Source organism: Cydia amplana, chromosome 26 (assembly GCF_948474715.1).
Source record: "Cydia amplana chromosome 26, ilCydAmpl1.1, whole genome shotgun sequence".
Taxonomy (NCBI): Eukaryota; Metazoa; Arthropoda; class Insecta; order Lepidoptera; family Tortricidae; genus Cydia; species Cydia amplana.
This window is the reverse complement of record NC_086094.1, coordinates 6067132-6079563: the sequence shown is the minus strand read 5'-3', so window position 1 is coordinate 6079563 and position 12432 is coordinate 6067132. Positions and strand designations below refer to the sequence as shown.

Genomic DNA, 12432 nt, shown 5'->3' with positions numbered 1-12432 from the left:
GAGTTTTCAACTCTTATTAAAATCCGCCGCACGCGCCCGCGTCAGTTAGCGGCGCTCATACTATTTTTCGTTAACCCGCTATTATTAGTTTTTGGCAAAAATTACATTTTTGGTACAAGCTTTTATCGCTGACTGTACTTTTCTTTCCACAGACAACTAATTCTCATCGAGACAATTCTAAAAAACCCAAAACCTTCGATCAACACGGAAGGGATGCGGCATTCGCACTATTTCCCCTCTGCCTAGGTACAAGATCAACTGATCTAGTGCTGGTAATAAAACTAGTTGCGCTCGGATTTTTAACTAGACCGAGTCCAGACGCGCGAGTGAACACAGCAGCAGAAAAAATGCCTATTTGCTCGGTTTTTTGTTGTAAAAAGAGGTCGGGGACATCAAATTTACAAAAAGAAGGTGTTACATTTCACATGTAATATTTTTTTTACATGTCATACGTTTAATTACTTTTAAACACAATTATTATATTTTAGTCTCATGTAATTGCTGGATTTATCGATTTTGCTCGCCCAGTACAAATTGCGGATCGGTCGAGCGACAAATCCGACTTCTCATCTCTCAGAATACGATAAAATTCTTCGACGTAAATGTGTTAGTGTGCGTGTTGTCACACTTGTGACTCGTCCGTACACAAAAAGAGATCGAGGTTTGCAAGATTTGTCTTTGACGTGTGTCATTTTCTATGTATTTGTGTCGTCATTACAGATTGGATTTTGTATGTAAGTGTGTGAGAAGTGCGACTGTGTGCACGTTCCCCCCCGCGAAAAATGGCAGAATGATTTGAATGTCAAGATATCGCTTGGGCCTATCCCTTCCGACGTGTCGGAAGCCCGTGTTGATCGAAGCCCAAAACACATTTAGGTTGCGTTATTTTATTACACCCGACTTATACACATATGCAAGTTTTCAGCTTAATCGGAAACCGGGAAGAAATCTTGCAAGTTAAATTTGACTTGACCCGTACAAACATACAAAAAAATCTTAGCGAGAAATCTTATTAAATGTGATGATATTAAGCTGGTTCTACTTTACATGACTTCTTATAGTTCTTATGAACCATCTGAGTTAAGTAGTAGACTAGTAGTGGTAGAGCTATAATAGAATGCAATTGCATATACTTGTACAGACTCTTACGATACCTACATATTATTTCTACCGATATAAAGATGAAAACTTATTTCTAATTTTCTAATCAAATAGGTACCTAATAAAAATAAATGCATTGTCTAGCAAATGCACGTTATATCATTATATTTAATCTACAATAATAGATAACACGACATAGAATATTTTTCAAAAATACGTAATATATTAAAAATGGTAAATAGGTAGGTACTATTAATTCAGGGGTCACAAAACTTCAGAAAAGGCTTATAGGCCAGGCCTATAAAGAATTTAAAAGGATCCCTGTTTCGATTTCATTAAATCACTTTATATAATTGCGCCTCTGTTTGCTGACCCCTGAAGGTCTAGCCAAGATGCCAATCGTTTGCGCCGTAGCGAACGAAACGGTAATTACTAATATCTATCACTCCTCCATATTAGTGCGGCAGAGACATTAGCGTATCGTTCGCTACAGCGTAAACGATTGGCATCTTGGCTAGCCACCCTAATCTTTTACCGGCGAACACCGAAAATCAAAGCGATAGAGATAGAGTGGAGACTCGGATTTTCGATGATCGACGTATACTTAAGTGTAAGGCCTGAGTGGACGCTCTTGTTGGGCGTGCAGCGGGGCGGGGCGTGCGGCGTGCATGTTAAACAAATGCAAGCGTATAGGAGCGGCCTTAGTGCACGCTGCTCACATCACGCGCGAGCCCACAGCCGCGCTGCACGCCCCGCCGAGCGAGCGTCCACTCAGGCCTTACACTAAGCCCTATAATATAATAATAATTATGATGTATAACGAGTATAAAGTAAACCCTTTGGTTATTTTTTTTACGTAAATATTATTTATTTATAAGTATGTAAGTAAGTGTATTTTTTCTAAGTATAAGTAGGTACTTTTTCAATATCATTATTAAATGTATGTACTGCCAAGCTACGCCATAATATACGTTGCCCAAGGGACAAAATTCACTACACTTCACTCACTTGAGAATAAAGTTCGTGTTTACATATTTTTGTCCCTTTGCGACATTTGTAATTTAAATTGTACAATATTGCCAAAAGCACTACTTTAGCCAAAATTAATAACATTTATTCTTCTTTGGACAACATTCTAGTTAAAATGTCCCTTGACGAAGGTTTAGCACCTGATTCTTGATGTTCAGCTTGAAATTCTATTTCATCATCACTATCACTATCATCAATTATTTCAATGATGATATCATCATTATCATTCGAATCTTTTGCATTTTCATTTGCATCATTCGTTTTATTGTTATTGGAATTTATTTCATTTTCAATTTGATTTCCAGTTGTTTCAATCAATTCATCTTTATCATTAATGTCGTCCTGATCTCGATTATCGTCACCTGTTTCTCCACGTTCCGTTGTTTCACTCTTTGCATCTAGCAAATCTTCATTATTTATGTTTTCATCTGGTATATAAGTCATGCCGAATAACTTAAGTCTCAGAAGTTGTATATCGTGTTTTAAATCATTTGCCATTTCCTCACTAAACTCATCTAAAATATCTTGGAGTTCATAATTGTTAGTATCGTTATCTTCTTGTTTCTGTACATGAACCTCTACGCGAACATCAAACGATGAGACGGGGAGTAGGAGGCTGTTGCACGAGTCTGTGTCGCTATTCCATGGCTCCACTGTACCTCCTCCGTTGGTCACTGTATCGTTTACGTCACTTTGACGGGTAATGTCTCCAGAGTGACCTTCAACAGTATTTCGCTCTTGTGCCACTTCGGTCTCCTGATTCTCTTTATCGTTGACGTCAGTTTGAGGGATAACTTCTCCAGAATTATGTCCTGTAATGTTAGATTCTACACTATTTGGTTCTTCTTCGGTCATCTGATTCTCTTCACATTGTGAACTATCTGCGCTTTGATTGTGAGTGGCTGCATGAGCCTCAAACTCTGAATGTATGATCGATTTTCTACAATAATCACAAAAGACACTGACCACAGAATTTTCGAGGATTTTAATCTCTTTCCCCCTATTCCTCTGCTGTGTTTCTGTAATGTCATGAGAAGTTTCCTTAGAAATTGAGTTGTTTTGGATGTTTTGCAAAGCTCTGTTTATAGGTTCATCCACCATACAGTTGAAAGTGACTGTTCTAAAAAACTCGGGTCCATAGTCTTTATGGTCTTTCTCATGTTCCGTCAGAGCTACGGAAGTGAAGAAGTATATATCGCAATCCGAACAAAAGTGTCCGGGAGTTTGATTTTCCAAACAAATCTTATTATAACAGTGCCCTTCAACGTCTTTCGGTCGAACGTACAGCTCACATTTACCGCATTGATACAGAGGTATTCCTGAAGCCGCACTCGAGTTCATTTTAACCCTTCTGGTGTGCTGATAAGTACTGGAAGACTTAATTCTGTCCGCATGAGATTCGGACAAGCCTTCAAACATGTCAGACCAATTGTCCAGCAATTTAGAAGGATGGAACTTTACTATTTTGTACTCATTGTTGTTTAAATGGTTCGAGGAGTGGTCGGCGAAGCATTGAGCTTCGAAGGAGAATTTGCAGACAGCGCAGGTCTGTGGTATGGGCGTGTAGCTAGGAAAGTGGTGGAGCTGAGCGTGCTCGATGGAGGCATCGCACGTGGTCGCGGCTACCCCGCATTCCGCGCACTGATATATGATCAGTCCAGACACATTTTGCTCACTCTCCCCTGCTTTAGAATCACGTTCAGCGTTAGGTCCAGATTTGAATTTGCTTTCAGAGTTTCCTCGGCGAGATGTGCTGTGGAACGATGAAGCTCTCCGCTGGGGCTTTGCCTTCGTAGTGCTCGTGGGTAAATCAGCCAAATGTGCCCCATTGTCAGCTCTGAACATGCACCGAAGGTTATCAAGCCTTTTCAACGCATCCTGATCAACTTTATGTCCTTTCAAGTAATGTCTATCCAGGCTTACGCCGGCGCCAGAAAAATCAGCCTCGCACAATCTACAAGTGTTCGGCGTGTATTTATTCTCCGCCTTTTCTTTTTGACTTATAAACCAAGGGGCCTGCCCACATTTGGTGTCAATATCAGTACGCACCAGAACGCGACCGTTGTTAAACAGAATTTGTTCAGGATTATCAATGTTGTGTACATTCCCGTAGTGTTTATAAAGGCCTACAATATATTTATAACATAAACAACATTGGTACTTTTCATGTTTTGTCTTGTTTTCTGTTTTAGGAGCATGAGTTTCCTTTTGATGTGTATTTAAAAGCGCTTCTGTGGTATAAACTAGATCGCATTCTTGGCAAGGAAATCCACTACTCTGTTTGGGTTTGCTCGCTTGGTTATTTCTTTCAGAGTTAACTTTGCTGCCATGCTTATCTTCATTCCCTGCGATGGACACTTTCTTTTTGATTGGAGTTCTTATATCGGACTGCCTGCGTTTTGGGGACTGCGATGCAGGCAAATCGATCAAATGAGCCCCTTTCTCTGCCCTAAATACGTGGTTAAGGTTCTCTAACATATTCGGATCAACCATATGGTTCATCTCATAATGGCTTTCCAAAATCTCTCGATTATTGAACCGAGGTTCCACTTCGCATAAACGGCAGGTGACGTCCGTGTACCGATTCATTTTTTCTTTTTCTTTCAAAAACCACGGAGCCTTCCCTTTGTCTGTGTTAATTGACGAATGGACCAGCACATTCCCGTTGTCAAACATTACTTGTTCTGGATATTCTATGTTATGTTTTCTAGTGTAATGATCGTAAATGGCTACGCATACTTTGTCACAAAAAACGCACTTAGATCTCGGGGACTTTGTTTTTTGTGTAGAGTTATGCCTTTTCAAGTGCGTTTCAAGTGCCGCTTGAGAGGCGCACATGAAATCACACTCTTCGCATTCAAGAACTGCAGTCATCACGAGCCTTCTGCGTTTAACCGGATGTGCTTTATCAACGTGTCTTTTTAAACTCCATTTGCTGGCGTAAGTTCGAGAGCAACGCTCACAACAAAAAGTGTTCTCTCCTTTTTTGGGACTTTTACGTTTCCCATTTAGTTTTTCTGAGGCATGACCGCTGGCTGACCCAGGTTGGTCAGTTTGGTCGAATTGGACGCTGGAGAGGAGCATCTGAATGGCGTCTTTAGGGGGTTCAGGCAAGTTGGCAAGTTGGGACAAGCCCTGGACCATACGGAAGGCGTCCATCGAGACATGGCCCGCGACGGAGCCCTTGACGCACGGCTCCACTTCCATCGACGCACCCATCTTGACCTGTGGACAAACAAAACATCACATCACATTATATATCGAAAGATTGGCGTACCAAAATTAAATACAATTTAATAAAAATAAGATAAGTATAAAACAAATTTTCAAATTTAAATGAAATTGAAATCAAAAATCTCAGAGCTAGTATTGAAGGATGTATGATGTTAATCCAGCGACCGTCTACGGCCAGATAGGCCGAGTAGGCTTGTGTCGGTCGCGAACTAAGAACTGTTAGGAATGAAATCCCGTGAAGGACCGAAAGGAACTAAATCTTTTTGCGCGCTCTTAATCGGTCTTTAGGTCCTTTAGTTCAGTGGGATTGGAGAGCGTTTGACTGAGTGAAACGGAAAACGGACGGAATGAAACGGTTTAAAATGCCGCTAGCACAAGTGCGAACGAGACAAAGAACGACGTGACACGCCAAAGCCCGAAAAGTATGAAGCCAAATCAAATATTTTTCTATATATTTTAATTTTTTTCATTGAGTTAAGGTGTTTAATGTTTAATATCGACATAATCATATCATACAATTTGAATTTACCAAAGATTGGAAAAAAATCGAGTGTAAAACCGATTCCTAATGAATTCCCGGCTCCCAACAAGTTCGACAACCTAACTGAACTAAAGGAACTAAAAGAGCGAACTAGTTCGTTTGACCGATTGACCGAGAGCGGAGCGCTCTCTGTAGTGAACGAGCAGGCACAAGCCTAATGCCGAGTTTCAGTCCTCGCTGCCCGAGGAAGGGGTCCCGGTGGGTGGTCGCGTTGCATTGTCAGCAGTTTGCAGACTTTGTAGCTAACAATACAATATTTACCGTAATCCGTTAAATTTAATGTAACTGGTATAGTTTTATTATAAAATGGCTAATTTTGTTTAGGAATATTTAATTACAGGCCATACTTGCCTGCTTGTTTGTATAAGTAAAAACAACACACCAAGCCACAGTTGAATAACATAAAATCCCACCCTCAAACTGATAAACAGCACTTAATGATTTCAAGGACATTTATTTATTCCTACTTCCTGTTAAGATAAGAGCTCACAATACTTATTTGTAGACACAATGTTATACATTTTGTAATGTTCGGGTAATAAAGAATCACTTCTGAGTGTTGGATGATTCCGAAAGCGGACACTGATATTCAGGGCCGTCTTAAACTATGCTGGGGCCCCTGGGCACATAAGAATTTGGGGCCCTTTTGGAAAGTAAAGAAAGCTAATTAAACTAACATTTTTCTACTATGATCTTCTATTTATTATGGGTAATCAAATATACTGTTACCGGCCCCCTGAGGATGGGGGCACGGGCCCCGTGTGCCCTTATGGTAAAGACGGTACTGCTGATATTAATGGAAGATACACCCCATTTGTGTATGTGAGTTCACCCATTTTCCATTATATCATTGTCCGCTTTCGGAATCATCCAACACTCGGAAGTGATTCTTATATATATATGTATAAATATAAAACTGTTACGTTACTTTTTATGATATATAGTAATATACCCTATAATGGACGTGGAACCAGTAATGGGACATAAAACCACAAATCCTCTAAAATAAGTATGTAAAAGTAGTTTATAAACACTGGCTATTATTTTACCATAAATAAGAGTTATAGAGCTGTTTAAGTTTGACTTTTTATTAATTTCGGTTACTTTTTAAGAAATTGGCGCCAACCCAAAGATTGTCGTGTCACTGGAAAAAATAACCAGTAAGAATTCTTAACAACTTCGCTAAGAGAATTGACTTCATATATTAAATTGTAATTAATTATTACTTGGTGTAAACTAGAATGTGTTTTGTTAATTTCATTTACCAGTAGATAAGGTATACAACACACTATGTTGTGACTCTAGAGATGTATAAAAAATAGTGGTATTTTGCCCAATCCCATTATAGGAGCTGTAAAACTGCATACCTCCTATGATGGGACAATTTACATAATGGTGCTTGCCATGGCGTAATTTCATGTTTAAACAATACAGAAGTATAATGTAGTTACGAACTATGTCAGGAGATCTCCTCGGACTCCGAATAAAATAATATCGTTTTTACAAAATTTTACTTAACTTGCCCTGTTAGTTTGTACTCGTATGTTAGTGTGGTTCAAATCTTGGAAATGGCATTTGAGCCACTTTCGGATTTCCGATTGAGTTGAAATTTTGGATACGTGTGCAAATCAGATGAAAATGCAATATTATGATAACATGGACCAGAACTCATGATGGAGACAGGAGGTGGCCATAGGAACTCTGTGATAAACGCAACCTAATTGTGTTTGGGTTTGTTAGAATTGTCTCTTGTTGGCTAATGTTGGCTGTCGAAAGAAAAATACATTCTTACATAAAAGCTTATACCAAAAATGACTAATAATTAGTTTTTTGCCAAAAATTGATTCCCTATTCCAATATCTTATACTGATAGGGTATGGATCCACGTCCATTACCGGGGTTCCATTACTGGAGCTTTGCTGTCCATGACTGGAGAAAAAAAACATACTTTTAATTTATTAATTATGTGGAAACTAATTGCGGTATCTTTCATACAACACGCCTTAAACATGAAAGAAGGATAGGATATTCATCTTTTAACAAGCTAAGCGGTAGTACTTTTACATGTATCAGGGAAATATCACAAATACTCCAAATTTCCTCTTAAATGTCCCATGACTGGTGCCGTTACTATAGGAGGATAACGAGTAGACAAATCGCCCGATGGTAACTTGTATGCCGACAAAGTCGTTTAAAACTTTCAACCCAAGTTTAACCCCCAAAAAAACGTTCTTATTGGAACTATACAAGTTATTCAACTCAAAACGGTCGAGTCACATGTGTCAAAGGGTCTAGCCGCAATCCTATAGTGAAACTGCCCCTGGCTGAAGTGTATACCTTTCTTAGGTGCGTTTATTTGTCTTATTATAAGATATCGTTTTACCAAATTTCAAGGCTAGAATCCCCTTGGTTTGACTAAAAAAAATTTTTTTTTTAATCGTTTTTTTTTGTAGCTAAACTAGTGGTTCGATTGTTTTGAAATTTGGATGTTAATTGCATCTAATATTAGTACATTTTCAAAAAAAAATCAAGGTTGTAACTTGTTTATAAAGGCTGAAATTTGGTAAAACGATATCTTATAATAAGACAAATAAACGCACCTAAGAAAGGTATACACTTTAGCCAGGGGCAGTTTTACTATAGGATTGCTGCTAGACCCTTTCAAAGTCATACATCATATCAGTTTATGCTGTGAGATATCTCTCAATATCTAAGCAAGCAATATCAAGCATCGTCGATGAATAACACTGTTATATAAGGATTGTCTTGTTCAGATAAAGTTGGGGTTTGTATAGTGTGTAATCAATTTTTCAAGATTCTTGTTTTGCGATAAACCTAACAAAATATTGTTTAATATTTCCTGTAGTTCGTTTTTTTTTTTGCATTAGGCAACTTATTGCAACTTGCAAGAAGGTAAGCGATCTTGACATGTCTTTTAATTGAAAAACGCTTTTTAAAAATCAAAAACTATTACTTATGAAAGCAGAAGAATATAAATGATCGTATTAGATTCATAATTGTTACATATTTGCCGTAACTTATTTTTGAAATGTGTTTTTCAATTAAAAGACACATCAAGATTGTTTACCTTATTTCTAATGCTAAAAAAACGAACTATAAGATGTTTTGAATTGGCTAAAAACATAAACAAAACACTATACTAGACAACAGTATATGTTATAATATATGTACTAACATACAATTTTACTATGAAGATGTTTTTATATCTTATCTTATCTAGATGGGGCAGTGGGTGTCCACAGTGTGCCGAGCAAACATTCAATGCATTCTCGCAATATGCTAGCTGAGTGGATATTTTTGCCAGCAACGGGCCAATAAATCCAAGTCACATAAGGTTTAAGTATTTCATATTTCTTTCTGTCTACAACATTGCAAAAATTAATATTTTCAATCATAAATCTGTTAAAAAAAAGTAAAGATGGTTGACAAAAATATCTTCATGCAGGAACAGTACGTAAGTAACACTAACATGATACAGAATTCATTTTACATCACTATATAAAGTACTTAACTATATAATATTATTAGTAACCTATATAAAGTATTAGTAACCTCACGGAGTTCAAATTAGCGACCAAATAAAACAACACTAAGTCATAATTACCTAAATAAGGTAGGTATGAAAATAGGGTCTCCATTGTTTCCCAAATAGTTTTAAGCCATAATGCCCATAATGTATTGTTAGCCCGCATTTTCGTTAGTCATAATTCATTTGGTTCAGAAACGCGTCACTTTTCAGGATTGCCATAACCTCCTGAGGCCCAAGGTCCTACCCATAGTACTTATTAACTTTGTTATTCAGACCCAGCTCCTTTTACACTTGTGTAGTCATAGCGTACCACACCACGGTCCTACCAGTAGGACTTAATAGAAAACCAATCATTTTGTTTTCAAATTTCGCGCTTATCGAAATTGGCGTGTACGAGCTTCTAAAGGATTGTTTTGTTTTGTCTGTGAGCCCTTTAACAAGTTCGTAAAAAAAACATAGTGCTGTATAAGTACAATAACATTTAAAAAAAGTCTTCTAAGTACTTGGGTCTGAATGAGTATAAAACAATAGTACTACTGGTAGGGTTGCCAGATGGTCGGGATTCGGCGGGATTCTCCCGATTTTTTGCATGTGTTCCCGATTCCCGACAAAGTGAAAATTGTCCTGAAAAACAGCATCACGTTATAAAACAATAATATCAAGTGCTGAACTGTTGTCGAGCGAACCAGCGACCCGCGTCGATCCCATCAGCGCGCGCGCGCGTGGCGAGATTGGGCAGAGCAGCTGACGTAGTGCCAATAATGTAAAATATCGTTGTTTTTAATACAATTAATTTAATTTGAATGGTTCATTTTCCCGACTTAAGGCCCAAAATCCCGACAAATTGATATTTTTTCCCGATATTAGCGCCTTTCGATCTGGCAACCCTAACTACTGGTAGGACTAGGGGCCGTACTGACTACATACTCAATTTTTCGTTGGGCCTTAGGAGGATAAAACAAACCTAACCTATCTATAGGATAAGGATAACCTAACGAAAATCCTGAAGTGTTAACGGTTTCAATTTTATGACTAAGAATGATAATATGGCAAACAATACATTATGACTTAAAACTTTATATTAAAGCCAATAAGAACAGTTTTTCATAGAACCGGCGTATAATTTTGTATAATTCTACAAAAAAATATTACCGTAAATATCGAACACTAAATAGGAAGATGAGGAAAAATATTTTCAATTTAATATAATGGTGGATTGCACGTTCCGCCACTCCCGAGTTCCACACAACAATGTTGTGTTATCTGACAAGTTCAGACATGCACACACTTATTAACTACGCAGTTCTATTTCACAACACTTTTAGGGTTTAGGTGTCTTATTACTACATTAATCACTACAAAACATTAAAGCAAACTTTAGTTACCTTGGCTTATCTGGATACCAGTCACAACGTAATATTATTTACATGCATTTATTTTAGTGCATAGAGCGATCGCGTTTGATAACAACCAAATGACAGAACATAATGACCAGTGTTGCCAGGGCTCTGGAGTCATAAGTTACGTTTCGATTCCCTAAAAGTCACGTTTTTGCTGCTTAAAGCTTTGGATTCCTCCGAAAACGCTGCCGTCATATGACGGCCGCTATACAGGTTGGCCCATTTAGATCGATCAGTATGGGAAAATCTGAAACTAAAAGACATACGACGATCTCTTCTTAGGAACCATATCATCGATTTTAGTAACAAGAAAAACTGCATTCATACATTTAAAAAAAATGTATGTAAAATGTATTGAAAAAAATGGTGATAATTTCGAAAACTTACTAAAATAAATTAATGGATATGAAAACAATGTATTTTATTCATTTCAGACATCATGTTTCATAGTAACATTTACTGCTTAAGACCCACACAATCGATATCTCAATAGAAATCTTTTTAGTTTTATTTTTCAAAATGTTCGGGGTTTGATTCCCGAGCTGAGTACGCATTTTTTTTAATTGTATGAATGCAGTTTTTCTTGTTACTAAAATCGATGACATGGTTCCTAAGAAGAGATCGTCGTATGTATTTTAGTTTCAGATTTTCCCATACTGACCGATCTAAATGGGCCATCCTGTATAGCGGTGAATGACGACACTAGAACGTTGTCTATGTAAACAAGATGGCGCGGTTTCCTAGACGGCGTTGATTGTCGACGTAACGTAAAAAAGTGGTGCCGTCAATTGGATGACGGCCGTCATGACGGTATCGATAGTTTCGTGAACGTTTTATTAGATAGCGGTGACGCCATTTTTAATAAATGACACGAGATTTGAATAAATGACTCTGTACTACGATTATTTTCCTCTTCTGATGATATTTCATCCTCCTAGTAAATTATAGATGGTCAAGCAAATCTTGTCAGTAGAAAAAGGCGCGAAATTCAAATTTTCTATGGGACGTTATCCCTTCGCGCCTACATTTTTCAAATTTTCCGCTTTGACCTTGGTGGCTGACAGTGTGTTATGACGCCGTGGTACTTTCCACATGTCGTCATGTCGTCGTATGACGGCACCGCTTTCGGAGGAATCCAAAGCTTTAGTCACATTTTTATATTATTGTATTGTATGGGTAGGTAAATCGATTTTGTTAGAAGAAATTCAGGAAATAACATGTTTCACAAAAAATCTACTAACCTTATATGATTTTTAGGGTTCCGTTCCTCAAAACGAAAAAACGGAACCCTTATAGGATCACTCGTGCGTCTGTCTGTCCGTCTGTCACAGCCTATTATCACGGAAACAACTGGACCAATTAAGTTGAAATTTGGTACACATATGTAAATTAGTGACCCAAAGACATGTAACGTAAACAAATAAATTTTAAGCATGGGGGCTTCTTTTGTGAGAACTAAACTTGTCCAAAATTCGACTAGCTTAAAAGTCACAAAAATTGCCTCAAGATCGTAAGATTCGTAAGTCACGCACATGTCACACGAGAAGGCGAAAATTCACGAAAAATGTGACTTTTGT

At 37.8% G+C, this 12432-nt stretch overlaps 1 protein-coding gene across 1 annotated transcript; it reads right to left on the bottom strand.

Annotated features, from left to right (window-relative positions):
* Positions 1–2214: 2214 nt before the first annotated feature.
* On the bottom strand, positions 2215–10896 carry LOC134660084 (uncharacterized). The gene is made up of 2 exons (XM_063515784.1): positions 10841–10896; positions 2215–5355 (listed from the first exon to the last, which is right to left on the bottom strand). The coding sequence occupies exon 2, from the start codon at positions 5347–5349 to the stop codon at positions 2215–2217; it is 3135 nt and encodes a 1044-aa protein (XP_063371854.1). The 5' UTR covers positions 5350–5355; positions 10841–10896.
* Positions 10897–12432: the final 1536 nt, after the last annotated feature.

Excerpts from the sequence above, each read along its gene's own strand:
- LOC134660084 (XM_063515784.1), bottom strand. The coding sequence starts at position 5,349 with ATGGGTGCGTCGATGGAAGTGGAGCCGTGCGTCAAGGGCTCCGTCGCG.